The sequence below is a fragment of the Ailuropoda melanoleuca genome, chromosome 15 (assembly GCF_002007445.2).
Source record: "Ailuropoda melanoleuca isolate Jingjing chromosome 15, ASM200744v2, whole genome shotgun sequence".
Classification (NCBI taxonomy): domain Eukaryota; kingdom Metazoa; phylum Chordata; class Mammalia; order Carnivora; family Ursidae; genus Ailuropoda; species Ailuropoda melanoleuca.
Genome location: NC_048232.1, coordinates 79,752,766 through 79,780,561, shown reverse-complemented (window position 1 = coordinate 79,780,561; position 27,796 = coordinate 79,752,766). Strand labels below are relative to the sequence as shown.

Here is a 27,796-nt window from a genome sequence, read left to right as displayed (position 1 = left end):
GAATGTGTAAAACCTCACCTTGCCCTGGGAGGGCCGGGCTTCGGCCAGGGCTGGAGGCTGGCGACGCACAGCTTAGGGGAAGGGACTTTCCAGGGCTATGTCTGTAGCCTGAGCAGTGACCGTTGGGCCCTCCTCTTCCTCCCTCTGTTTTTTATATCCTAGTTGGAAGCCACTGGCAGAAACACCACCCAGTGAAGCCCTTTGGAAACCATAATCCCAAACCTTATGAGCACAGACTACCCGCAGAACCTCCGAATGTCCTAGTATGCAAATTTTATTGAAAAATAAAGGTTTCTTCTGTGCCCGGCTATGGGTCAATAAAGAAAAACCCATAGCTTAGCCCTCCCCATTGTGTGCGTGGAGCCTGGCTCCGGCGTCCGAAGTGGCTGCTCCCTAGTTGGCCTGGCGGCCCCACGTTCCACGGCAACAGCGTGTGGTCCCAAAACAGAGACCTTAGCTTTGCTTCCAAGTCGGGGCCGGCGGCGGCGGGCTCTGGTAGGGACCATGCTCCCATCCATCTGTGGAAACAAGAATGGGAGTGGCTCCAGCCTGGCAGCCTGGCCTGTCGAGAGGAACGTTTTAGTGGGTGGAAGAGCAGTGTTCGTCCAAATCGGGCTCCATGGGCTGCCTCCGCTGGCTTCGCAGGCCCGCCCAAGCCCTGTGGGTGGGGTGGGGGGGCCCGTGTCCTGGGACCGCTGGTGCCAAGCACACATGCACCGTCTGCTCAGTGGCTTTGACCCCTGCCCCTCCACATGGCTCCGCTGACCCTCCCTCGCTTACCTGTGTGGCATGCAGACAGAAGACTCTGGGCCTCCCCGGGGAGCCCTGGCCGAGGGTGGCTGTTGGAGGAGGAGGGCCTGCCCGGGCCCCTTCCTGTCTCTGGTGGGCTTCCAGCCCTGGCTCGGGGCTCTGCAGACGAGTCTCGTCTGGAGCAGGTGTGCCTGGAAGGCTGTACCTCACGACCCCCCTGGGAAGCCCTGCTACTGCCAGTTTTCCTTTTCATCACTCACAGGCAGCCATTCCCAGAAAATCCTGGCTTGAGTCCAGCCTTGCTAATAATAAATACAAAAGCCAGCCTGGCCCTTGTGTGATGTTCTTTCCCCCTAGAGAGAACCCAGGCATTAGGGTGAACGAGAGCCGAATTTTCCTCAGCCAGTGTCTGTTACTACCTGGCCTGCTGGACAGGTGATGGCTGCTTCCAGAACTGATGTAACCTGACAGGGTAGAGCCCCAAGCAGGGCTGGGGCAGGGCGGGAGACGTGGTGGTGACTGATGTAGGTGTTAGGTAGAAGACTTGAATTGGACCTGCTTTGCTGGTTGATAGCTGGGTGACCTCAGGCAAATCATGTCCTGTCCCTTGACCTCAGTTTTCTCTTCTGTGAAATGGGACCATCCGGTTTTGCCTACTCTGAGTCTCATGAGGACCCAGAGATAGGAAGGCATTGGGGGGGGGGTTGTCATCCACTGAGTCTCATGAGACCACAGGTAGAGTTCATCGGTGTTATTGATAAGCAGTTTGGAACCCATAGTGGGCCTCATTGACCCCCAGCTTGGGCACCTGACATGCTGGCTGCTGGCTTGGGGGATGACAGGAGGTCCAGCAAGGAAAACGCAGTGTTTGTTAAGGACACAGATGTAATGAGCTGGTGTCTTTTGTGGAGCTTGTTCTCTCTCTCCTTGTCCTGTGAAAAGGAAAAAAACGTTGTTGGGTCTTGGGTGGGGCTTAGAGGCACGGGGTGCAGAGAGAAGCCATTGTGCCTCGAGGGTGGGGACTCTGTCCAAGAGAAGAAATGGCGCCTGTCCGTGGTTCATGTGCTGCTTCCCGACGCGTCCTCCACAGTTAGTCTGGGCCGTCTTACTGGGCTCCTAGGGCGGGGAGAGCCACCCACCTTCCCTTTCTGGGGACACTGGTTGTTGGGTCCTAGGATGTAAGTTCAAACCAGTGAAGGTTTCCAAAGGCCTGGTGGGAAGGTTGCTCTCAGTGACACGGGCCAGGCCGAGGCTGGCGTGGCCGGAGCCCATCCGGAAGCTTCCGTTCCTGGCATGGTGGGCGTGTAGACATGGCTCTGCCACCGTCCTCCTCTGCCTGGTGGAGCAGGTTCGACAGCCGAAGCCACTGCCTGGCCTTCACGGCACCTCTGGGTTCCCTTCTAGGGTGAGTTGGAGCGGCAGCTGCTGCAGGCCAACCCCATCCTGGAGGCCTTCGGGAATGCCAAGACTGTGAAGAACGACAACTCCTCACGATTCGTGAGTAGCGGCCAGCTGCGCCCAGCTTGCGGGGCCGGGGCTCCCACGCACAGCTTCGGCGCACGTTGCCTTCCCGGCTTGTCGCGGGGAGTAGGCTGGGTCACACTCCACTCCGTGTGGGCCTGCATCTGTGGCTTCTTCAGCCCGGGTGGCAGAAAGCTGGGGTGGGGGGCAGAGACCTGCCGGTCCCCCCGATTGTCCCGTTGTAGCCCACAGACAGAAGCCAGGACTAGCTCAAGGAATGGGGAGCACTTGTGCGCCTCAGCGGAGGGGCGTGGCACCTCTTGACCGTGTCCTGGCCTGGCTGTAAGCAGCGTGGCCCTCTGAGTCCTGAGTCCCCAGGCAGTGCCGGTGCAGGGCCCCTGGCCTCCCAAGTGGACAGTCTCTTGCTTTTGTCCCTCAGGCTGTAGGAGGGGGCCTCTGATCCTTCATCTGTCTTTCCTTAGGGCAAATTCATTCGCATCAACTTTGATGTCAACGGCTATATCGTGGGGGCCAACATTGAGACTTGTATCCTTGGTTAATGCGCCTGGAAAGGGATGGGACGATGCAGGCCCTCCAGTGTGCTTCCCGGAGGGGCGGGCTTCGAGGAGGTGCTGCTTTTACTTCTCCCGGGCTGGGCGTTATAGCCTTGCTGGCGAGGATATGCTGCTCTCCGTGCCCTTGGGAGAGGGGGCTCTTTAAAGATCGGGCTCCCGAGTATGAGAGCTGCTGTTTGGCAGGCTGTACCCCCGGAAGGAGAGAGCCAAGGTAGTTTGCTTTTGTTTTACTTTGTCACTTGCTGCCTGGTGAGGTTCGGTTGCTTTTGACGGGGGTAGGGAAAGTGCTTTTCCTCCTGCGTGCACAGTTCCTTAACATTTGCAAAGATCTTCTGGAGAAATCTCGTGCCATCCGGCAAGCCAAGGAGGAGCGGACCTTCCACATCTTCTATTACCTCCTGTCCGGGGCTGGGGAGCACCTGAAGAGTGAGTAGCGGGCCCCGCAGCCTGGCCTGGGGGCTGGCGGCCCCGGTCCGGCCACATATTCCAGGGAGGGAATGAAAACGTCAGACTTCTGAGGCCTTGGCCTTCTGTTCTGACCATGCCAGAGTAAAGCCGAGGCGATCGAGTCTGCCTTTGTGAGTCACGGGGCCCTGACGCTCTCAGAGGCTACGTGTAGGGCAGTCTCACACCGAGGGAAGAATATTCCTGGCGACTCTGAGGTTCTGGGCTATCTCAGGCCTTCAGGGGTGCTTCCCATTCTCCCAAACCTTGGAGGTCACGGTGCTGACTAGAGAGCTGGTTACAGCACCTCCCTGACCCACCTTTGCCCTCCACCCTTTCAGCTGATCTCCTGTTGGAACCATACAACAAATACCGCTTCCTGTCCAATGGACACGTGACCATCCCAGGGCAGCAGGACAAGGACATGTTCCAGGAGACCATGGAGGCCATGAGGATTATGGGCATCCCGGAAGAGGAACAAATGGGTACAGAGTGGGCCCTCCTGTGGCTGAAGGAGGGGAGGCAGGGGCTGCTCATCGTGCCCTTGGAGACGTTGGGGCAGCTGATAGGCCTGGCGAGAGCTTCCTGTTGGCTCTGACTCGGAGGGAGTCCTGTAGAGACCAGGAGGAAGGCCTCGAGTGTGTGGGAAATGGTACCTCAGACTTGAGTGTCAGGGTTATTTGCTCCCAGCGGTACCACAGGCATTTATGCACAGGAGAATGAGGCCAGGTGCCTGCCTGCTCGGGGCCCTGCTCCATTCCTGCTCTGTCTCAGTGGAGTATGGAAAGGGGCCGGGGCTGGGATCCTTGCATTGGTAAAGGGTGGAACGTGCCCGTGTCTTCCTGTTTCCCCAGAAGGAGGGTAGAGAAGCCTTGTGGCTCTATTTGCAGAAGGTTGGGGGAGAGGGAGAATATGCCCTGTTCTCTAGCCTGAGGGTTGGAGCCACATTGGCTCAGCCACAGACAGTATGGAAACGGTGGGCACAGTTTTGTCTGATAGAACTTCATTTATAGAAAAAGGCAAGTGGGCCCTGAGGCCAGAGGCATGTTCTTGGTCTAAATTTAGAAGTTTTGGGAGTTTTAACAGAGCTCGGGTCTAAGCATAGGGCTTCCTAAGCCAAGGCCTGCCAGAGGCTCTGGTAGTGAGCTCTCTCCAGGGTGGCTGGGCCACCGTGTAGCTTCTCCTGTTGAAGGGCCCCTGGGGGAGTAACTGCCTCCACCCAGGGGCTTATTCCAAACCCCCCCTCCCCGGTTCTGAGCTGCCTTTGATTGCCCCCCAAAGGCTTGCTGCGAGTCATCTCAGGCGTCCTTCAGCTCGGCAACATCGTCTTCAAGAAGGAGCGTAACAGCGACCAGGCGTCCATGCCTGACAACACAGGTAATGCTGGTCCTATCACCTGGAACACGGGGCCCGTGGTCTGGGCTTGGGTTTGCTCCGGAGAAGAAGTCTTACAGGAATTCCAGCCAGTCCTTTCCTTTTCATTTTATGTGTATTCATGGCTGGCTATCGCTCTGTATTTTTTTTTTTTTTTTTAAGTTTTTATTTATTTATTTGAGAGAGAGAGAGAGACCGCCAGCGAAAGAGGGAACACAAGCAGGGGGAGTGGGAGAGGGAGAAGCAGGCTGTCCGCTGAGCAGGGAGCCCAATGCGGGGCTTGATCCCAGGACTCCGGGATCGTGATCTGAGCTGAAGCAACTGAGCCCCCCAGGCACCCCACGCTCTGTATTTTTTTTAAATAAAATATACACGAACGTGACTCTGGTGTGTCTTCAGGGAGTGAGCTTCAGGAGTTAGGAAAGCCCTTGCTCGAATGGATGTGGGTTTCCCTCCATCATTCTGGAGGCCAAACCCGTTGTCCCAGTTAGTAGAACAGTGATTTCTGCTGGCACGGCATCTCGCGTGCCTTCCCCGTGAACACATTAGGACCGTGGACCGCCGCCATGCCCACGTTTGCTCCGCGGCTGCTGCCGTTCCCTGTGTCACTACAGATGACCCCATTTAAGCTTTTGGCCTTAATGTGCCCTTCTTGGGGCTTTTGAAAAAACAGTACGTGCATGTTTGGATTGTAAAAGATGTTACCACGGGACGTGTGCTGTTGCGGCCCCTAGCACTGGGGTCGGGGTGGGCAGGCTGTTCCTCCCTGTCCTGTTCATGGGTAGGAGCCACTTCCACACGCACCGTGTGGCCAGGAATGTGCAGGGGAACCGGCCCTGGGACCCCGGTGAGGAGGTGGTGCAGCCACGGGGTCTGAGGGGGAGAGCTGGGCATTCTGCGCCCTGCTGAAGAAGGGCCTGGAGCCAGTTGTCCTGGTAATGATCTCACAGTTACCACCTCTCGGTGGAGCAGAGGGACTTACTCTCTTGGGTTTAATTAAAACTTCTTAGTCCTCCCTTCTTTACTCTTTGAATCACAGCTGCCCAGAAAGTGTCCCACCTCTTGGGTATCAATGTGACGGATTTCACCAGAGGAATCCTCACCCCGCGCATCAAGGTGGGACGGGACTACGTCCAGAAGGCGCAGACTAAGGAGCAGGTATGCCCTCTGGCCGGGGATGGGGGTGGGCGGGAGGGAGATCGGGCTGCCTTCCTAGCAGGGTTGCTGCAGCGGCCGGTTTGGGGCCCACTCTGGGTCATTGTTGTGATAGGCACCTTGCCTGGGTCCCTCATTCAGTCCTGGCAGAGATTTGGGGAGCAAGGTGGTGTTTACCCCCAGTGAGAACATGGGAAAACCGGCCCCAGAGGGTCAGTATGCTGCCCGAGGCCACTGGCTTGGAAAGGGCTATGGTTAGGTTGTGCCCCTTTGCATCGAGTCGGCATTGACACTGGTCGGCAAGTGTGGAGGCATGTTCTGTGCGGGGATAGAGTGAAGCGAGGACTTGCTGTTTCTCTAGCACAACTCATTCTGATACCAGGACGGCGGCACCCACCGTCCTCGAAGCCCGTGCCGAGCGGCTGTCTGTCCACCACCTGCTGTCTCGTGCGTGGTGAGAGACAGCCGCGGCTTCCCTCGGCTGTGTCACATGAGTGTGCCTGCCTCCCCTGGGAGCTGGGGTCCTTCCCCAGCCAGGCCCCTCTGTTGCCACGAGTGGTGGGCGTTTTTAAGGTGCTATACTCCCACCTCTCAAAAATACTTTGAAGTTCACATTGATGAGTTCTTTTTCCTAGGGGTGCCGTCCACGGTACCCCACACTGGTGGCTGTGGGCCCATGGGCCTGTGGGTGACGCCCTGCGGAGCCGTCCTACCACGGCCAAGAGCATTGTTTTCAAAAGACAGTGTGCATAATTATTACCAACTGTTCATTTTCCTAATAATTAAAGAACCTTTATTTTTTCCAGTATGAAACTACTATATGAACACTTAGGATTCAGAAAGTAGAGAAAAATCTAGAAAAAGAAAAAAATGGTTACAGTCCTGGCCAGTGACAGATATTGGGTGGCTCTTTATTTCCTGCAAGGTTTTTTGTTTGTGTTTAAAACTTATTTATTTATTTATTTGTTTGTTTGTTTGTTTATCTAATCTATCTATCTATCTATCTATCTATCTATCTATCTATCTATCTATCTTTCTAATCTATCTATTTGAAGTAGGCTCCATGCCAGCCTGGACCCCAACACGGGGCTTGAACTCAACGACCCTGAGATCGAGACCTGAGTTGAGATCAAGGGTCGGATGCTCAACCAGCTGAGCCACCCAGGCGCCCCAAGGCCTTTTCTTTCTAAAACTTAGTTGTCACCCTGGCTTTTTTATTGTGGAACTGTTCCAGCATTTGCAAAATAGGGTAGTGTAATGAGCCCCATGTGCCCATTGCACGGGCATCTTCAAGAGTTCCTGATTCCCGGCCAGTCTTGGCTCATCATTAATCTTATTCCCCCACCTCCCACATGCATTATTTGAAGGAAACCTCAAACGCCTTATCATTTTTTCTGTAGATACCTCAGTGTGTCCCTATTTATCTTAAGAAGGTTTTTGCAAATGTCTAAGTACTTCATGCTATGCCTGTGTTGTTGGGCATCTAAGTTGTTTCAAATTTGGGTCATTATAAATAACATTGCAATGACCGTATTTGTGTGCAAAGATTTTTTTTCTATCCTTAGGGCTGTCTCGGGGTGGGGGGTGGCGAAGGTGGAGTGACTGGAGCAAAGGGTTACGAGATTTAAAGCCTCCTTGTATCTGATGTTCTGTCTCCCTGGTTGTGTCCCCTCCCTTCCCCCACCCCAGGCTGACTTTGCCATCGAGGCCTTGGCCAAGGCCACCTATGAGCGAATGTTCCGCTGGCTGGTGCTGCGGATCAACAAGGCTCTGGACAAGACCAAGAGGCAGGGCGCCTCTTTCATCGGCATCCTGGACATCGCTGGCTTCGAGATCTTTGAAGTGAGCCCCTCACTTGTGCTCTCTTGGCTCCTTCTCCCTGGCCGAGGAATCTTCTTTCCTGTGGCCCCACGGCATTCTGAGTGGGCCAGCTCCTCCTCCCTTGCGTGGAGACAGGACACATCAGTTGGGCGTATTTTAAGCTCCAGCAAGCACACCTGTTCCCAACCGGTAGAGCTAGAGAGAACGGGACCTTCTAGCAGGAGCCTTCGCGGTCAGGTGCTCTCTGAGATTTACTCTTCCAGCGACTATTTATTGAGGGTTGGACAAGACGCTCTCTCCCTGTGAAGACAGGTCTGGCTGGAAAAATGATACTTGCAGTAGATCAGGCGTTCTTAACCTGGGGTCCATGGAAGGTTCCAGAGAGGTCCTGAACTCAGACGTCCTTTGCGCTCATCTGCCTCAAACTCCTGGAAGTCACGAAGCCCACAGCTTGCGTTTGTTAATAATAAAGCACCATGTATTCGTGTGGCACAGTATTTTGAGAATTACATTTCAATGTAACTTTTTTCCTTTGTAATTAGTCAATCTGTTTTATTCATTTTCAAACTTTGTTCTGAAAGAGGCCTTACCAAACTTCTAGAAAGATCCATGGGCCCCAGGAAGTGAGGAACCCCTGCTCTGGGTTTGATTAAGGGAAGACGCCTGCTCTTCTAGGCTCCCCGGGGGCCAGCACCGAGCTGCCCAAGGAGGTCCATGCTAAACACCCGTCCCACTCCTCCGCGAGGGGCCGCGGCTTCGTGGCGGGAGGGCGGGCACCCTCTGACGTAGCCCTTTCTCCCTGCAGCTGAACTCCTTCGAGCAGCTGTGCATCAACTACACCAACGAGAAGCTGCAGCAGCTCTTCAACCACACCATGTTCATCCTGGAGCAGGAGGAGTACCAGCGCGAGGGCATCGAGTGGAACTTCATCGACTTTGGCCTCGACCTGCAGCCCTGCATCGACCTCATCGAGAAGCCAGTAAGCGCCGGACCTGTTCCGACCTCACACCTAGCTTGTCACTTGTCCCCTCGGGGGGACATGCGTCCGGTTCCTCTCCCTGTCGATGCCAGCTGCAGGAATAGGTCCTCGGGCTCAGATCTGGTGCCTGGGGGACTCGCCCAGCTGCCAGCTAGGTGGGGCTGTGGCTGGTGCCTAGGTATCCTGTCTTCAGTCCCAGAAGACCACTCAGTGTTTACCTGAGGGGTGGGCTCGACAAGGCTTTCTTTGTCTTAAAGAAACAGGCTGCTTTTATGTCGGAATGTCCCGTCCCCAGGTGCTTTTGCTGCGGCGTGGTCTTGGGCAGAGCCAGGGTGTTGAGTGCTGTTCCCGGTACAGGAGCCGAGTCTGCCCCCCTTTAGGACTAACTCGGCGCCAGAGCTTCCGTCCCACAGCACTGGCTGTTGGTGGGCGGTGGTAGCCGGAGAGCCCTCCCCTTTTCCTTCACTTCGTCATGAAAGCTTTTGCAGGTGCGGCTGGGTCACCTGCTTGGGTTTTAGGTTGGACAGGATGTGCTCCTTCATGGAGCCTGAGCAGTTTCTTGTTCTGGGTTCTCTCTCGATTGAGTTAAAGCACTGAACTCACATCTTCTAGAGTGCTGAGCTGCTGAAAATGGGTACAGCCAGAGTTACACTGAAATGCCAGTTAGCTGGAAGATCTAGGAGGGAAGTGTTCGTTAAGGCGGGGGCAGGGGTTGAGACGATTTATGATCCTAACGTGAAGCGGTTGACTTTCGTGATGAGTTTTTCTTAAATCAGTTGAGTTTTCCAGTGAGTAGGATCCCATCCGGCTTTGAGTCTTGTCGGCCGGGCGCCAGGCTCCACAGCGTTTCAGTCTTTTACCAATTCAGCGTGCTGCTGGGGCTCCGGGGGCTTCCCCGGAGGACTTGCCCCACATCTCACATCTCACCACATCGTGGTGCAGACACAGCATGGGGGGCGGTGTCTCAGAGTTGCTCCAAGGAGGGAAGGTGCCTGTTGAGGGCAGCCCCCTGGGCGTGTGGGCCCTGGCGCACATCCATCAAACCTACCAGGTGATTTCCGGGGCACTAAGCTTTTGAAACTCCATGATGGATCGATCATCTGGTTAAAGCGTGTCAGCCATACCCAGACCTCATAAGTTTCTTTTTAAATTAGAACCTTATTTATATATGTATTTTTAAGTGGGCTCCATGTCCAAGGTGGGGCTTGAACCCGTGACCCTGAGGTCAAGAGGCATATGCCCTACCCACTGAGCCAGCCAGGTGCCCCTAGACTAGAGTTCTTGTTCTTCTTCTTCTTTTTTTTTTTTTTTAAGATTTTATTTATTTATTTGACAGAGAGACAGCCAGTGGGAGAGGGAACACAAGCAGGGGGAGTGGGAGAGGAAGAAGCAGACTTCCCAGTGGAGCAGGGAGCCTGATGCGGGGCTCGATTCCAGGACCCTGGGATCATGCCCTGAGCCGAAGGCAGATGCTTAACGACTGCTCCCCTAGACTAGAATTCTTGAGTTCTGCTAATGCTTCTTTTTATGCCTCCTATGGGGACAAGTGCCACCCACCCTCTGCTGAGATTCTGGGGATTCTCAGTCCTGACCTCTGGCTTCTTGTGAGGGCAGGGATGGGGTGGGCCTCCAGGTCCTGCTCACCTGTGTGATGCTGTGTTTTTCCCAGGCAGGGCCCCCTGGCATCCTGGCCCTGCTGGACGAGGAATGCTGGTTCCCCAAAGCCACCGACAAGAGCTTCGTAGAGAAGGTGGTACAGGAACAGGGCACCCACCCCAAGTTCCAGAAGCCCAAGCAGCTGAAGGACAAAGCTGATTTCTGCATCATCCACTATGCAGGCAAGGTGAGGCGAGCACATGCATGGCTGGTCCTCCTCCAGGGAGGTGGGATGACAGAGGAGCTGGGCAGCCCTGGGGACGGGGTGGAGGACAGTGCCTGTCTCGTGACTCATCCAGCCGGGTGCCTCGTGGCAGGAATCAGCATCCACACGGCTCTCCTGCCTTGCGAGAGCCCCGTCCTGTGCGATATTGTACAAGGGGCTCGCAGCAGTCTCGGGGGTCTTGTCATTAGGTGCATTTTCTGGGTGTGGAAGGGAGATCTGTGCTAAAGGCAGATGCTGGGGTTTGAATTAGAACCCTGCCACTCCTAAGTGGTGTGACTTGGGGCAAGTTAACCTCTCTGAGCCTCCGTCGCCTCATCTGGAAAACCAGTAAGCACCGCCGTGCAGCCTTACGTGTATTCAGTAAGCTTGTGCCGCCCAGTGCTTGGCGCAGGTCAGTGCTCTAGGCGTGGCCACTCGGGCCCTGTACGCCTGTCGTTGCCGGCCGCACCATCTGCGGTGTTCCCGACTGTTGTGCTCATTGGGGAATGTCTAGCTGCACTCCTGGCTTCTACCCACCAGAGGTCAGTAGCACTCTCCCTAGATGTGACAAAAGTCTCTACACATTGCCAGACATGGGGTGGGCACAGTGGCCTGGTGGGGATCCATGACAGTGGGTGATAGCTTTGTTAATGGCCGAGGCTGCCCAGCCACAGAATGGCAAAACTGCTCTCATCTCGAACTGAAGAGGGGTGTCCTGAGTCCGCAGAGATCTGTACTTAGAATAAAGCTGGTTTCAGCAAGCTCTGTGTTCTTGCTTGAAGCTCCTAACAGTTGGGCCAGAACATGCGAGGAGTTGGGCTAGGTGAGCCACGAGCTCTCACGGCCCTGCTCCCGAGCCACACCTGGTCCCCGCCCTGATCCCCGCCCTGGTCCCCGCCCTGGTCCCCGCCTGCTGCTGCTGCACGCGGCCCCCCTGCAGCCCAGCCTCTCCCATGGAGCTCGTCTGGTTCCTGCTGTTGCTGAAGCACACAGCTCTTGGCTTTGAAAACACCCGTTTAAAAAAAAGCAAACCCCTGAAACAACCAACCCTGTTTCTATAGTTACCTAAGGCAACGTCCCTGAGCCGCATTTCCACTTCTCTCTGTGTTAAAAATGCACATGCAGAGCTACTCACGGGGCTTTTATTGCAGTATTATTCATATTGCAAAAAACCAGCCATGCCGGAAAGCCCATCGGTGCAAGCCTGAACGGTGGAGCTGGCCACGTGCGTCCACGCCTGGGGGGAGGGGGCAAGCGTGTTGGCTGTGCCCAGGCTGCCAAATGGCCAGGGATGCGGTCTCTGGGGCTTTATCACCTCCCTGGAGGTAGCAAGAAGCCAGCATCACACACATCGTCACTGACAGCAGCACACCTGTGGGAGCACCTCCAGAAGGGGCTCCAGAACAGCGGTCACCTCTGAGCTGTGCTGTGGGTTAGGAAGAGGGAGGCCGAGGCGCCCTGCGCTCCAGATTGTTCTGGGGTCTTTGCAGTGAAAGTGCAATGGATGACTCATGAAGAACGTATTTCAGAAAATAATAATACAAGCTCTGAGAAAACTTGGGCATCCTGAAAAGATAAAGCCAAAATCCCTGCCCTGTTACTAAAAGAAATATTATAACATTTTGGTTATGTCCTGCCAGGACTTTTTTTTCTTTATGTTTATATTATCTTAAAAAAAATTAAAAACAGTATATTTTATCACCACAACCTAAATTTCTCAGATAGCCCCCCATTGCTGGATATCGGTGTTGTGGGTAGTTTTTCGCTGTTCCACGTCCCACCGCCGAGAACGTCCCCCCCGCCCCGTGCCCTCCTCGCTCATTTCTTTCTTGGGGCAGGAAATACCAGCTTCAGGGGTGTTGGCGCCCATGGGGTCAGCTGGTTTTCGGGGCACTTGTCAGAGCTTGTGTCCCCAGAGCAGCCTGTGACTCCCGCCCCTGACTCTCGCAGGTTGACTACAAGGCGGATGAGTGGCTGATGAAGAACATGGACCCCCTGAATGACAATATCGCCACGCTTCTGCACCAGTCCTCCGACAAGTTCGTCTCGGAGCTCTGGAAGGATGGTACGCCCTTTGCCCCCGCCCCCTGCCTCCCCCTGGCCGTGGCCGGCCTCTTCCTGCCTTTCCTGCGGTCCCGGGACCAGGGCCGGACCTGCACCCGTGGGAATGTCATGGCGGCCCAGAATCTTGGCCCGCGGGTTTCCCGTCCTGCGGTTCCACCTCTCCTTGGCTCTGGAGTTCTCTTTCCTTGCTTCTGTCGGTTCCTCCTTTCCTCTGCCTGGTTTTGCTTTAACCTCTCTGTTGCAGAGATGGAGAGCACTCAGAGAGCCTATTTCTATCAGCGCTTTCCCATTCTCCACCTAGAACCAGGTGACTGGCCACCCTGAGTGCTGGCCCTCGTGTGTGCTGCTTGCAGGGCTGTGTGAGATGCGCTTCTGCTGAGTGTTCTGACCCCTTGTCTCTTCCTGCCTGCCTGTCCCTTTCCCTGGTCTGCCCTGGCTTGTGGGCAGGCTTTCCATCTGCATCTTGAAATGGGGGGTGGGGGAAAACTCCAGCCTAAAAATTCATACCCTCCTCAGAGCTGCCCCTCGACGCCGTCTTGCTGCTTGAGTGGCTGTGGGTGTCTCAGCATGAGGTCGAGGAGTCGTGCGCCCTGCTGTGTGTGCGTGTACCCGAAAGCGAGGATAGTCTCTGTGCTTTTCGTTCAGCGCGCTCAGCAGGGGCCTGCTCCTTCTGGGCCGAGCCTCCAGGGGCAGGACGCAAACGGCCGGTTATCATGGGGCACATTCACCCTTCCTCTGGGCAACCGGAGTGGTCTTCACAAGCCGCCCACTCCCCGGAAGGCTTCGGTAGCCAGTGAAATGGGCCCTGGGTGCGTGAGGTCAGAAAGGCCTCCCGTTTTAATTGACCGGTTCAGTGAGTCTATCCTCGCTCCTGGCTCCTGTCTTGAGCACCTGTTCTTTTTTCTGTCTTCACATAAATCCTAGAGGTCTGGCCACAGAAGATTAGGAAGCAGACTTCGTCACAGAGCCCTTAGCTTTTACATCCAGCAGCTGAAGGCTTCAGGTTTAATATTGGCTCTTGCCTAAAAAGGCCCTCCGGCCCCCAGCCGCCGTGGTTGGGCTTGCTTGTTCTTTGCGTTCGCGTCGGAGGAAGTGGTTCCTTCTTTGCTCTAGGCATGTGCCATGGTGTGAAGGGCTACCTCCCGGGAGGGTGTTTGAGAGCTAGGAGACCCGGCGAGACACAGGAGCAGGAAGGGGTCTGCACGCACACTTCTTGGGACCTCTCTGCTCCTCATGCTGCGTGTTGCCCTAGGCCCCCGGTTTAGAGGGCTCTGTGCGGGAGGCCTCCAGACAGTGTGGGAATTGTCGAGTCCTAATAACCATAGCAGGTAGCTTTATGGCTCCTACTTTCTAACTCCCAGCTCTGTGCCCTTAGGTAGAGGTCAGTGTGTTTTCAGGGTACTGTTTTTTGTTTTTTGTTTTTATTTTTTAAAGATTTTATTTATTTATGTGACAGAGAGACAGCCAGCGAGAGAGGGAACACAAGCAGGGGGAGTGAGAGAGGAAGAAGCAGGCTCCCAGCGGAGGAGCCCGATGTGGGACTCGATCCCGGAACGCCGGGATCACGCCCTGACCCGAAGGCAGACGCCTTAACGACTGCGCCACCCAGGCACCCCCCCCCTTAAAGTAGGACTGTGAAACTACAGGATTTTGTAGGTCAAGTGTTAACACCTCGTTAGAGGCAGCCTAGCGATGTCACCAGGCTCGCCATTCTGAGATCCTGTTGCAATTTTATTACATCTCTCTGGGAATAGGAGCTTGCCCAGTGTGCTGAAGATGGGTGATAGGGACGTGGGGTTAGCCAGTGGACCGCTCCCACCACCCCCCGCCCATGGCTTTGCAGGCTTTCCACACCCTTTCCTGCCTCCTGTTCACAAAGTCAAGTTTGCTGAACGTTTGGAGTTGACCTTAGCCCTCTGTAGATTCTGCGTAGAAACGGTCTCGCTGTTCTGTAGTCTCTCCTCCTGTCCCGGCGTCTGTCTCTCCTGTCCCTCCACCCCCCCCCAGGACTACTGGACATTCATGTGCTTTTTGGGTGATCTCTGCAGTGGACCGCATCATCGGCCTGGACCAGGTGGCCGGCATGTCGGAAACGGCGCTGCCCGGGGCCTTCAAGACACGGAAGGGCATGTTCCGGACCGTGGGCCAGCTCTACAAGGAGCAGCTGGCCAAGCTGATGGCCACACTGAGGAACACCAACCCCAACTTCGTCCGCTGCATCATCCCCAACCACGAGAAGAAGGTGCGGGTGCTGGGCCCCTGTCTGTCTCCCTGAGCCGAAGTGGTGTCTTCCCCCCACCCCCCCGCCCCCCCAGCTGAGAGCCTCAGCAGAGACCCGCTGTGGTGCTGCACAAGACACCTTGAGCGGATAGGCTGCAGTTGAGGCCGGCCTGCCTGCTGGGTGGACCCGGACTGGGTACCTGTGGGCTGCCGGAACTCCCACTCCCGGGGGCGTGTACTCCGTTGAGCCCCGAGGGGCCTGCCCTACCTTTCTCTGGCCACGCCAGGTAGCGACTCAAGACTGCCCGCGTGTGTTTCTTTCTCCAGGCTGGCAAACTGGATCCCCACCTCGTGCTGGACCAGCTGCGCTGCAACGGGGTCCTGGAGGGCATCCGGATCTGCCGCCAGGGCTTCCCCAACAGGGTGGTCTTCCAGGAGTTCCGGCAGAGGTGAGCTGTGGCCGGGAGCCTGCCCCTCCTGCGGCGGGCTGCGTGGGCCAGGAGCAGTTTCCTTATCCCCATAGGGTTGAGGTCTGGCCGGCTCCTCCTGTACCGTCTCTGTGCCACCCTCTGTATGAGAAGGGGGTTTCCCCGTCTTGTTACCTTGCTGGCTGTCACCCCTAGTGACTGGGTGGCCTGGCACTGCTTGCTACTATTAGAGGATCTCGGAAGGGAAGTTAAAGAGGAATCAGCCAGAGACCTGGGTGTTCGAGGAACTTTGTAGAAACGGAGGTCCCAGAGCACTGGGGCTTCTTGCTTCGTGTGGGGACGACAGAGTGGGACATCGATGACAGGGTCCTATGTGTGTAAGGGCCACGCTCAGGGCCGGTTACTGGTGTGATGCAGCCCCGTTTCCGGGACCATCCCACTTGTTAGAGGCCCCTGCAGCGCCTCGGGGGAAAGGGGCAGATGCGGACACCGGGCCGTTAGCAGTTGGTGAGCCCAGCCTAAAGCACATCTTTTTTTTTTTTTTTTTTTTTTTTTTTGAAGATTTTATTTATTTATTTGATAGAGATACAGACAGCCAGCAAAAGAGGGAACACAAGCAGGGGGAGTGGGAGAGGAAGAAGCAGGCTCATAGCGGAGGAGCCTGATGTGGGGCTCGATCCCAGAACACCGGGATCACGCCCTGAGCCGAAGGCAGACGCTTAACCGCTGTGCCACCCAGGCGCCCCAAGCTCATCTTTGACCGAAACAGTCCAGTGTGATTTTCCATCCACTTTTTAGAACGCGTGAAGCCTTTGTGGGTCCTTGAGCCTAAGGAAAGAGCAGGGTGGGATTTGCCCAACGTCTGCCTTCCTTGGGAGGCTCCATGAAGGGAGTCCTGCGTGCGCTGTCCTGTAGGAAGCCATGCATCCCAGGCCGCGGGGAATCCAAGCAAGGGGCTAGACTGACCAGCCTTCTCTTTCTTCCTCAGATACGAGATCCTCACACCAAATTCCATTCCGAAGGGCTTCATGGATGGGAAGCAGGCGTGTGTGCTCATGGTGAGTAGAACTGCCCCCTCTGGCTCCCGCGGGGTGGTGGCCCTTTGGCGGGTGCACGTGCATGGCTGGCACCCATGTGCCTGGGCACGGCCCTTTTCACTGGATGACACCTGCACGCTGTTGTCCTGCTGTTGCTCCAGTCCTGATTTTGCCAGGTGCCCCACACCGTGGCCGTCTTGGCCCTGGGATGGTCAGGGATGGCGTGCGGGACGGGGGCAGTGTGGAGACTGACACTACAGCCCCAGCGGGCTTCTAACGGGAGCTGCTCCCTCCCTTTGGGGCACGTTCTCGTGCTTTCTTGCCTGTGTCTCCTTGGATCGTCATGCCCAGTGTGGTTGGCAGGGGCAGTTCCCCACCAGGGCAGCTGCCCGGAACACGGCCCCAAGCCCCCGCAGTGTGTGCTTCTGGACATTTCCTCTCAGCCCCTCGAGCAGTGCCTGACATGCAGTGGGCTCTCTGAACTCTGCTAGAATGAACGACGGCCCCTGGTGGCTCGGTGGCCACGCTGGGGCCAGATCCCCCCGTCCTGTTCCCTACCATATAGGTGTCATGTTCCTCCCAGGGGTGAGCGGCTCCTGCCTCCTGTTGTCTTTCCTCTGCATTCTCTCCAAAGAGGAGAGAGGGTGGGCTGGGGGGTTGTCAGAAAGAGAAGAGGGAAGAAGGAAGCCGACATGTCCTATGTGGGAAGCTCTGCGTTAGGTGATAGGGAGGTGGGGATGGGAGGGAGGAGTCCGCTCCCTGCTGTCCAGCGCTCACCAGCTGGTGGGAAAGAGGGTGTGACCAGGGAGGGTGTGTGGGCCGCCCTCTGTCCAGGAGACTTGGTTAGTGGCTGTCCAGGTTAGGGGTGGGGCAGGGAGGGAAGATGCTCGTGCTGGCTCCTCTCCAGTCTTCTCCCAGGGCCTCTCCAGGATGAACGGGGCCATTTGGGGGCCCTGAAGTTCGCTCGGATCCCACTTCTGTTCCAGGCTCTGACTTTCAGAGCTTTTTCTTTTCTTTTCTTTTTTTTTTTTAAGATTTTATTTATTTATTTGACAGAGATAGAGACAGCCAGCGAGAGAGGGAACACAAGCAGGGGGAGTGGGAGAGGAAGAAGCAGGCTCATAGCAGAAGAGCCTGATGTGGGGCTCGATCCCATAACGCCGGGATCACGCCCTGAGCCGAAGGCAGACGCTTAACTGCTGTGCCACCCAGGCGCCCCCAGAGCTTTTTCTAAATCTGTATCTCCCAGGAGGACAGGCAGACAGGCAGACCCTTGCCCCGGTGGGTTAACAAGAGAGCCCTGCACTGTACCCACACCGCTCAGGGATGGTAATGGGCACTCATTCTGTTCTGTCTGCAGCACGGGTGGCCCTGTGCTGAGCTCTGTGCTTTCCCGTTCAGATCTCACAGCCATACTGGGGACGAGGCACTATTGCTTGATTTCTTCACTTTTCTTCTAACGAAAGAAAGCATCATTTCCATTTTCCAGCTGAGGAAGCAGGGGCTCCTTGAGGTTAAAGCCGTGGGTCACCTAATTAGCATTTGGTCTGGGCTTGGCCTGAACCGGAGCGTGTCTTAGTCTTGGTGACGACGATGACGCTTAGCCCCCTCTGGTTCGAGGGTGGCCCAGCTGGGCATTGGTAGACTGTAATGCAGTGCATGGAGGCGGGAGGTAGAAGGAGGGAAGACCCTGAGATCCCTTTGATGTCGGGGTTCTGTGTTTTTCAGTTGTCTGGTATGTCACCTGCCCTGTGCGGGAAGCCACCTGCCCCTCCTCCCAGTGTCCTCTGAGCCCCGCTGTCTCTGGTTCCAGGGGACGGGCTGCCCAGCGGAGAAGCAGCTGCTGGCAGATAGCCTCTCTGGGACATACTGCTGGCTCCCAGCGTTGTTCTGAGGGCCCCATGGTTGCACGGGGTCAGTGTCCTGCTCTGCTCCCATCTAGATCAAAGCCTTGGAGCTGGACAGCAACCTGTACCGCATCGGCCAGAGCAAGGTCTTCTTCCGGGCCGGTGTGCTGGCCCACCTGGAGGAGGAGCGGGATCTGAAGATCACGGACGTCATCATCGGGTTCCAGGCCTGCTGCAGAGGCTACCTGGCCAGGAAGTGAGTTCTTGGAGGGGCCCGCCTCTGCCCAGCCTGCCGTTGCTCAGGCCCTTCCCAGCTTTCCTGCTGCATGGACACTGACACCGATTCGGCGTCAGTCTTAGGGACGCCCAGGTGTGGAGCTCCGTGCCCCCTGCTTTCTGGATTTCTGCCTGAGGTTTAAAGTGACCAGCTGGGAAGAGGGTGACTCTGGGCCTGATTCGCCTGCCCCGAATGGTTCTGCTTACCAGTATTCCTCACCGTGTCCCTCGTGTGGGGACGATGCCCAGAATTTCCTGTGCTCCTGGGACAGGAGACCATCCTTGAGTCCAGCACAGCTCCTCTGAGAGTGGGGCTCACCTGCTGCAGGGCAGTGGGTGCGGTGGCTGCACATTGGTCTCTGGAACCCCGATGTCTGTGCTTGGGGCCGTATGTTCCAGTGTGAGCTGGGAGCCCTGGGAGACAGAGCATGGCTTTGTGGTGTTTGGACAAACGGAGCCTCCGTGTGTCCTAAAGCCCCTCAAGTTGACACGTTAATCCACCTTTGCAGGACATTGGCTGCTGACATTTTCCCGCCAATCAAAGGCCCCCCGATGGCGGGTGGCAGCAGGGTGGGAAGCTAAAGTCAGCACGTCTGCTGAGTGGCCGGTGGTCACACCAGACTCAGATCTAGTTAGTTTACAAGGGGCTCTCACCCCGTGAGCTCACTTGCCTCTTGGTGAAGGAGGGTGGCCTGGTGACCTAGGTCCTTGTCACCCTCTGTGGGGTCACCCCCTGGACTCCACCCCGAGGCCAGGCTCCTTCCCTGCACTTGTGTCTTGTGGCGTCTCAGGCGGGGCGGGGTCGGCTCCCCCGGAAAAGCCTCCCGACCGCTGGAGGTGTGCGGCCCCCTGCCCTGACTGGGCCCCTGTCCCCAGGGCCTTCGCCAAGCGGCAGCAGCAGCTGACGGCTATGAAGGTGCTGCAGAGGAACTGCGCCGCCTACCTCAAGCTGCGGAACTGGCAATGGTGGAGGCTCTTCACCAAGGTGGGTTCCGGATGGGGCCTCGCGTGCCACGGCCCCTTGCGTGCCCTGCTGGCCTCTGCTGTGGCACGGGGACAGGCAGGCCCCACGCAGGCCTCTGTGCGGGCCTCGGGGGCCTGGGAGTGGCGAGAGCCTGCCATGTGAGCCCGGGCTGGGCCTGCCCTGCGGGGTCCAGAGCGTGCGTGCCTGGCACGTGTCTGGTGTGGACAGCTGCAGCCTGCCGTCGGGCTCAGAGCGGCTCCCATCGTGTGACGCCCTGGCTGCTGGGCCCCTCCCAACAATGTGCTGGGGGCGCTGTCCTCCCAGGCAGCCTCAGGGCGGTGGGTCTGAACGTGCACACAGCTGGACAGGCCTTCCCCTCCTTAGCCTTCTAAAAAAAAAAAAAAGTCCTTTTATCATGAAATTCATTCAGGCTGCCTTTGTTTGTAATAAATAATTTGTGGCAGTTGCAAAAAGTTAGACTGACAACATAAAGAAGAAAACAAAAGTTCGCACATGATCCCTTCAGCCCTGAGCCAGCGTCCATGTCGAGATGTTTCAGTGTTTATTCCCTCTGTCTTTTTTTTACTGTCTTTAAATCTCCGCTCTGTAAACCATATGCATTCTTACTAGCAGAGCTCCGACTTGCATAAACAGTCTTGTGTTTCCCATTTTCCATTTAAAATTCCTTCACGAGCATCATTTTTTAAAAAAGTCAGCATGTTATTCTCTAGAAACATTTCCTGTTTTATCTGGCTCCTCTTCCCGCGGTGTTTCTTTCTCTCATTCTAGTTTTTCACTGTTGTAAACTTGCTGTCCACATCTTCACACACACACGGGGTGGTTTCCCTGACCTGTACTTACCGGGTCAGAGGCCTGTGGCACTCAGCCCCGAATCGATTTCCAGAAAGATGGTCTGTGTTCATGCCTCCTCCCCGCAGCTTGTCCAGTTGCCCATCACTCCTGTGAGCTCGCACCGGGCACAGGTGAGGGCCCAGACAGGCATCCTCAGCCCAGCTACCTCCCATCTCTTCCAGGTCAAGCCGCTGCTGCAAGTGAGCCGGCAGGAGGAGGAGATGATGGCCAAGGAGGAGGAGCTGGTGAAGGTCCGGGAGAAGCAGCTGGCTGCAGAGAACAGGCTCACGGAGATGGAGACACTGCAGTCCCAGGTGCGTGTCTGCAGGCTCGGCCTAGGTAGTCCGGGCGGCCACTCCTGGTGCTGCCACCTGCTGGCCACCAGTAGGCGGGGCGTGTTGTTTAGAGGTGAAGGAGACCTTTTGCTGTCACTGTAAACAGACCCCTTCTGGGTTCTGGGTTCTGTGATGTAGGGAGGCCCCCCGTTGGGAAGGACAGCTCGTGAGTGTTGGGTGAACGTCCCTGAGCCTGTGTCCTGGGGATGTCAGTGCATAGCTCACGGGCTGGTGGTGGGAAGTGTCTGGAAGCCTCAGCGCCCTCGAGACGGGAACTTCTCGGGTGGGCACGGTCTCCTCCCCACAGAAGCCTGAGCACGAGAGCCTCCGTGCTGCTGGGGCCTGAGCAGCTTGCGGGGGCTCACGTGGTCTGTGTGCTCTTTGCAGCTCATGGCGGAGAAGCTGCAGCTGCAGGAGCAGCTCCAGGCGGAAACGGAACTGTGTGCCGAGGCCGAGGAGCTCCGGGCCCGCCTGACCGCCAAGAAGCAGGAGCTCGAAGAGATTTGCCATGACCTGGAGGCCAGAGTGGAGGAGGAGGAGGAGCGCTGCCAGCACCTGCAGGCCGAGAAGAAGAAAATGCAGCAAAACATCCAGGTAAAGGCCCCTCCCTCCCTCCAGAGAAGGGGCAGGGCTGGCCGCCAGAAATGGGATGGAGGGGACACGGCGCGGCGAGGCGCAGCGCCCCTGAAGCCGGAGAGAACGCAGAAGTCGCCAGGGCCGTGGGAGGCCTCTGAGAGCTCCTCTGTGCGGGCAGTGGTTCCTCTCACAGGCGTCAGACTTCCGCGAGCACTGCCAGAGGAGCACTAAAGTCTGATTTCCCTTGGTCGGTCCGAGGAGCCAGGGCGGTCAGCTCCGCCTTCTGCTCACGCCTCTGGCAGGCAGCTTGCGCGAGGAGGCACCTCAGAACCAGCGAGCGCACAATCGGGCCAGGGTCCCTTGTCTTCGTAACCCAGTTTTGAAGACGGAACCCCACAAGTGGGGGGTTGGGCCGGGTCCGTGTGGTCTCCCCAACCCCCCCATGGTCTCCCCGGCTCTGCGGTAGGAACTGGAGGAGCAGCTGGAGGAGGAGGAGAGCGCCCGCCAGAAGCTGCAGCTGGAGAAGGTGACCACCGAGGCCAAGCTGAAGAAGCTGGAGGAAGACCAGATCATCATGGAAGACCAGAACTGCAAACTGGCCAAGGTGAGGCCTGGAGCGCTGAGACGCACGGGCTGCGGAGAGTGTGCGGCTGGGCGCAGGCCAGGCGCCGGGCCTACTGCCTCCCCCTCTCTCCTGCAGTCATGGCATCTGCAGGGTCACGGTCCTCTTCTGGGTGTCCCTGGCCTCCGGGTGCCAGTGTCCTATTCGAAGGGGTGTTTCTCACTGCTGAGTGGGGCCCAAGGGCAGGGTTTGGCATTTCTTTTCGGTAAAGCTCTCTGCAAGCCCCCAATACCTGAGACTTGTAGCTGAGCCGTCTGTGGGGTTTTGCACGTTGTCACCAGGGGCGTTTGGGCACCGCGGTGGCTCAGTGTTAGGTGCAGGGGCCTTCCTCCAGCTGTCCCCAGGGTAGTGGTTTTTTCTCTTAGAGCCAAGTTGGGTCCCTGTCAGAGTCTGCCAGTGAGCACATAAAAGCCCAGAGTCGTGTCAGGAGAAGGAAAGACAGGGTCAGAAGGCCCTCCTCAGTCCTGAGTGTGGGGTGGGGGCTGACGTGGCAGGACGCCAGCCTGTGGACTCTGTGACAGGAGACTGGGTCGCTCGTGCTAGGTGCTGGTGCTTGTTTAGTACTGGGACTATGAGTCAGCCTGGTTGGGGACTCGCTGAGATTAGGACTCCAGTGATGGCGACGCGGTGAGAAGTGGGGGGAGCAGCCCGGGCGCTTTGGGGCATGAGGAAGGCGGAGGTCACAGCCCACCCAGTGAACGTGTGCCGGGCACAGAGGGTAGAATAATTGTGTGAGTCCCCCTCCCGATACTAGCTGCCACATGGGTGCCTTTCTTAGTTGAGCCCAAAGGGGTGACGCAGGTCCAGGAAGGCCTTAGGCATCATGTTTGAGATCCTAAGGAAGCTTATCCAGTTAATTCAGGGGTGCTAGTGAGTTTTGTTTATGTTTTTTTTTTTTTTAAAGATTTTATTTATTTATTCGACAGTGATAGAGACAGCCAGTGAGAGAGGGGACACAACAAGCAGGGGAAGTGGGAGAGAAAGAAGCAGGCTCATAGCAGAGGAGCCTGATGTGGGGCTTGATCCCATAACGCCGGGATCATGCCCTGAGCTGAAGGCAGACGCTTAACCGCTGTGCCACCCAGGCGTCCCTATGTTTTTGTTTTTGTTTTTCTTTGAGATTATTTGAGAGAGAGAGACCATGAGTGGGAGGGGCAGAGGGAGAGAATCTCAAGCTGATTCACCGCTGCTCATGGAGCCTGACCTGGGGCTCAATTTCAGGACCCCAAGATCATGACCTGAGCCGAAACCCAGAGTCAGTCACTTAACCAACTGTGCCACGCAGGCACCAGCTAGTGACCTTTCAGAATTACCCTTTGATCCAGAAAGTCCTAGTGAATCAAGTGTTTAAGGACCTCCCCTTGGTTCAACCCTAAATTTCTGGGCAAGTTATACTTTGAAGAGAGCTAAAGTGTTCTGTGCTCAACTGACTTCAAGCTCTGACCCACCCTTGTGCTGCCCCCCCCCCCAGGAGAAGAAGCTTCTGGAAGACAGAATAGCCGAGTTTACCACCAACCTCATGGAAGAGGAGGAGAAATCGAAGAGCCTCGCCAAGCTCAAGAACAAACACGAGGCGATGATCACCGACCTGGAGGGTAAGAGGGTGGTGGGCAGGAACCGAGGCACCCCCACTCTGGGCCCTGCCGAGAGCAGGATCACCAGGCTGTTCTCGTGTTCACTGTGTGCAGGCAGCCCCCAGCCACTGCCCTGAAAATCTCGGGGACGGCTCTGGTCCCTGTGGGAGTCTGGGCCTCTGGGCACTGGCTGGACTGGGGAGGGACGTTCCGCCATGTGAAGGGCTCTCAGAGCACTTTGGCATTTCTCTCCTGTTACGTGCCATGAGTTGCACAAGATTGGCTTCCCGACAGGTCCCAGGGCCGACCCCAGCTCTGCTGCTTACCAGCTGGGTCACCTTGCAGCTCTCCCATAATCTCCGTGGGCTTTAGTTTCTCTTCCCTCTAAGGGGCGCAGTGAATGGGCGTCTGCAGGGGCTGCAGTAAATCACACGTACAGATGCACCGTGCGTGCTCTGCTGGGCTGGACAGATGCTGCGAGAGGCCATTGCTTGACTCGGGGCAGGTGACCAGTTGTGCCTTTGTCACCCTGTGTCCTAACAGGAGGACGGGCTGGAACACGGGTCTGTGTCTGAGCATTTCTCACCCCTGCCTCTTGAGAGGTGTAGATAGCAGAGAGGGGAGAGGGGAGAGGGGGCTCCGAGCTCACGCCAGAAACCGCTGCTGCCTCAGGCTCAGAGCAGCCCAGCGTGCCCAGGGAAGTTGTTGACTCCTTGCACACTTAGGGCCCACACCGTCCGGGCTGACCACCAGGAGTGTTTTCCCAGCCCTACCTTCCCCCCTCATGTTTGTGGGGAATGAGGCGAGTCAGGCCAGCTGGGGGAAGTGAGGTGCTGCAGGGGTCTCACCCCACGGACTCCCTCCCTCACCCAGGAACAGTCTGAAGCACAGTCATCCAGCTCTAGGAGGGCATAGCCACAGGCAAACACAGAGGGTCTTTTTTTTTTTTTTTTAAGATTGAGTTGTGTATTAGGGCAAGAGCACAAGCAGGGGAAGCGTTAGAGGGAGAGGAAGAAGTAGGCTCCCCGCAGAGCAGGGAGCCCGATGTAGGGCTCGATCCTGGGACCCTGAGATCATGACCTGAGCTGAAGGCAGACGCACACACACACGCACGGCTGGTGGGAGCATAGACCAGTAGGTGGCCTTGAACAGTATGGCGTTGCCTGGTGGCTTTGAAGTTTCACGTGCCTACAACCAACGCAACGCTCTCAGCCACACACACGGGGGGTTCGGGGCCAGCGTGCTCATGGCAGCATCGTTCTGAGGGTGCGCATGCCCGTCAGTCGTAGCACCGGGAGATAAGCTGTGGTATGTTCACCGGGCGGAACACTGGACTGGTCACGTGGGTCAACCGCACTGACACTTAACTTGCTAAATCTCAAGGTCTCAATATTGAGTGACAAAAGCAAGTCAAGGAATAAAAGCCACTGACCCTTACTGAGCGCGGACTCTGGGCTTGGAGCTGTCGTGCATGCCCGCGGATACTAATGCCCACGAGCCTCACAGCCTCATGAGGCAGGTGGTCTCGCTATCCTTGTTACTCAGATGACGCACAGGAAGGCGAAGGGGTGACCTGAGTGACGTCCTAGTGGAAATCGTAAAGCCAGACATTGGACCCTGACCCGCTGTACCGACCATGTAGAATTCATACAGGACATTCCCTTACACAGTTTAGGTTCTTGAAAACTAAACCTGTTTTTTAGGGAGGCCGACCTGGTACAGCCTGAAAGGAAAACAAGGGAACTGTGAGCACAGCGTGCAGGGGAGCGTAGGTCCCTGGCGGGGCAGGTCAGCAGGGTTTGGGGCGACACTGGACGTGGCGGCTTGGGGATGTTCACTCCTTCATCCAGGCCTTGGGTACGAGTGTGTGTATCGTGATTCCTTAAGGCTCACGTATGGTTCATAACAAAAACTTAGTATTTTATGTCAGAGTAAAAAGCAAAGATGGAAAAAATCTGTGAGCACTGAGGGCTCTGTCGGTCTCCCCCGGCTTGCTCCTCAGAGCACCTCCGAAGAGAGGAGAAGCAGCGTCAGGAGCTGGAGAAGACTCGTCGGAAGCTGGAAGGGGACTCCACCGACCTCAATGACCAGATCGCCGAGCTGCAGGCCCAGATCGCTGAGCTCAAGATGCAGCTGGCCAAGAAAGAGGAGGAGCTGCAGGCTGCCTTGGCCAGGTAGGGGCCATGCATCAGCCCATGGAGGGGCCAGCGCCCCCCCCCCCCACTTTGGCACTTGCCGCTGTGTGAGCCACAGGCTGCTGTCCTCTTGGAGCCATTGCACAGCAAGAGCTGTCCTGTGCCCTGAGGACATGCATGCAGCTGTTTTGTCATTGTCTGACCGTAATCCCCCAGAAGTCATCTGCAAGGTCACCCAAGCACCACGGGCCTTTCGTTTCTTGCATTTTTAAATTTTCTGGCTATAGGCATGCTTTAAAAAAAAAAAAGAGCTTTGTTTTAAATCCACAATAAAATAGCAGAAGGTGCACAGAATTCCCATACACCCCTGCACCTCCCCCCACGTGCCTCCCCTACTATCACATCCCAGCCCAGGGTGGCACATTTGTTGCAATTAATGAACCTGCACTGGCATGATTTTCACCCCCAGAGTATCTGTGGCACTTTCGTATTTTTTAGTTGTTGTAATGATGGACTGTAGCATTTTATTTCCTTTTTAATTTTCACTTAATATTTAGTTGTTTTTTTTTTTTTTTTTTTTACGTTTAGAGCACTGAATTTCAGTTTGGAAAATGAAGTGATTCTTCTGTGGGGCTTTTCAGTTCTCAAACTGGTTTTGCTTTTAAATCTTCTGGAAGCTTCAGATGTCTTTTTTGCAGAGAGGAGTGCCTGAAGGCCATGGTTACGACTTTGGAAGTGGCTTTGGCTGCTCCTCGCTGGAGGCTTTTCTGCAACTCCGCTCTCTGACGTGGAGAGAGCCTCCTCTGATGTTGTTGGTCTCTTTGGCAGAGTGGAGGAGGAAGCCTCCCAGAAGAACATGGCCCTAAAGAAGATTCGAGAGCTGGAGTCGCAGATTTCCGAGCTCCAGGAGGACCTGGAATCTGAGCGAGCTTCTAGGAACAAAGCTGAGAAGCAGAAGCGGGACCTCGGGGAGGAGCTGGAGGCTCTGAAAACGGAGCTGGAGGACACTCTGGACTCCACGGCTGCCCAGCAGGAGCTCAGGTGCGCCAGGCGGCCCAGCGGCCAAGTCACTGAGGATGGGGGCGGGGACAGCTCCTCCCCAGGTTGGAGCAGAGTGGGAGGCCTGTTGCAGAAGCTGGCTTGGAGTTGGGGTGAGGCCAGGGCGAGGTGCCGATTCCTGCACAGAGTGGGTCTGCGAGCCTGGGCTGGAGGGTCCACGGCCGAGGAGGGAGGCAGCAGGGCTGGGGCGGCCGGTGCCCCTTGCCGGCCTCTCGGCAGCCAGGGAAGAAGAGCCCAGGGCGGCAGCACGCCTGGACCCTGGCCTCCATCCTGAGGGTGCTTCTCTCCAGGTCCAAACGTGAGCAGGAAGTGAACATCCTGAAGAAGACGCTGGAGGACGAGGCCAAGACCCACGAGGCCCAGATCCAGGAGATGAGGCAGAAGCACTCGCAGGCCGTAGAGGAGCTGGCCGAGCAGCTGGAGCAGACGAAGCGGGTGCGTGCACTTCCCTGGGCCCCTCTCGGTGACCGTGGGTGGTGCCGGGCTGCGGGCCGGGCAAGGCCCTCCTGGAGACTGGCTGCTGCCCCGGGCCAGGCCTGCAGAGCAAAGTGGCTCCAGTACCAACTGCCTGGCTCGGAGTCCAGGCTCCAGCCCTAAGCGGCTGTGTGACTCAGGCAGGTAGCTACCTCTGTGCCTCAGTTTCCCCATCTGTGGAGGAAGCTAATGATAGGTCTGTCTCACTCAAATCCGTGACAGTTGGAGTTGAGGATGTGAATGATAAGGACTCAGTAAGTTGTTCAAGAATGACCGTCGTTAGTATTTCATTCAGGACCCTGCCAGAGCAGAAAGCCTCCAGGAATTGGAGTGGCCTGGTGATGAGTATCAGAGGGCCCTAGGGTTTTCTCTGGAGCACACCCAAGTGGTCAGCTGGATTCTTGATGGGAAGCCTTGGGATGTTAACCCTGCTAGTCTCGGGCAGGTGGCTGGGCCAGGCAGGTCCCCAAGACCACATTCTGCCTGCTATGGTTCCCAGCGCCAAGCCACTCTTGGTGGCAGCCCACGAAGTGAAAGGCTCTTCCACGTGGCGGCCTGTCAGCTATTCTCAGAGGCATGCCTTGTCCATCTGGGCCCCTTCTGGTGAAGCCTTCCCTTGCCCTTCAGCTTTTCCTCACCCAGCACACCTTCGAGTTTGTGCAGCTCCCCCTTGAACGTGCCTGTGGCCCCGTGGCCAGGCACAGGTGGGGGCCGTTTCCGAGGTGAGGACACGTGCCGCATGGCACGTCCGGCTGAGTGAGGAGTGCGGGTCAGGCCTGAGCGTCTGGGCCCGGGGCTCTTGGCAGCACGCATCCCCTGGGCGGGCCCACCGGCGTTCTCGCTACAGAGAGCACAGATCCCGGATCTGGACCGGGTGGCTCTCCCAGCTACCTGCCAGGGCACAGCTGCCCCT

At 56.7% G+C, this 27,796-nt stretch overlaps 1 protein-coding gene across 1 annotated transcript in view; it reads left to right on the top strand.

Moving 5' to 3' along the window:
- Positions 1 to 27,796, top strand: part of MYH9 (myosin heavy chain 9) — a 90,654-nt gene that overhangs the window by 52,113 nt on the left and 10,745 nt on the right. The window contains exons 6-27 of the mRNA XM_011218801.3: positions 2,155 to 2,247; positions 2,694 to 2,757; positions 3,114 to 3,212; positions 3,572 to 3,715; positions 4,512 to 4,607; positions 5,644 to 5,762; positions 7,449 to 7,601; positions 8,386 to 8,559; positions 10,229 to 10,402; positions 12,371 to 12,485; positions 14,533 to 14,726; positions 15,032 to 15,153; positions 16,121 to 16,190; positions 18,112 to 18,272; positions 19,169 to 19,277; positions 20,291 to 20,422; positions 20,831 to 21,037; positions 21,486 to 21,623; positions 23,113 to 23,236; positions 25,218 to 25,389; positions 26,179 to 26,391; positions 26,700 to 26,844. Coding sequence (XP_011217103.2) covers positions 2,155 to 2,247; positions 2,694 to 2,757; positions 3,114 to 3,212; positions 3,572 to 3,715; positions 4,512 to 4,607; positions 5,644 to 5,762; positions 7,449 to 7,601; positions 8,386 to 8,559; positions 10,229 to 10,402; positions 12,371 to 12,485; positions 14,533 to 14,726; positions 15,032 to 15,153; positions 16,121 to 16,190; positions 18,112 to 18,272; positions 19,169 to 19,277; positions 20,291 to 20,422; positions 20,831 to 21,037; positions 21,486 to 21,623; positions 23,113 to 23,236; positions 25,218 to 25,389; positions 26,179 to 26,391; positions 26,700 to 26,844 — 3,018 coding nt within the window. The remainder of the gene's footprint in view (positions 1 to 2,154; positions 2,248 to 2,693; positions 2,758 to 3,113; positions 3,213 to 3,571; positions 3,716 to 4,511; positions 4,608 to 5,643; positions 5,763 to 7,448; positions 7,602 to 8,385; positions 8,560 to 10,228; positions 10,403 to 12,370; positions 12,486 to 14,532; positions 14,727 to 15,031; positions 15,154 to 16,120; positions 16,191 to 18,111; positions 18,273 to 19,168; positions 19,278 to 20,290; positions 20,423 to 20,830; positions 21,038 to 21,485; positions 21,624 to 23,112; positions 23,237 to 25,217; positions 25,390 to 26,178; positions 26,392 to 26,699; positions 26,845 to 27,796) is intronic.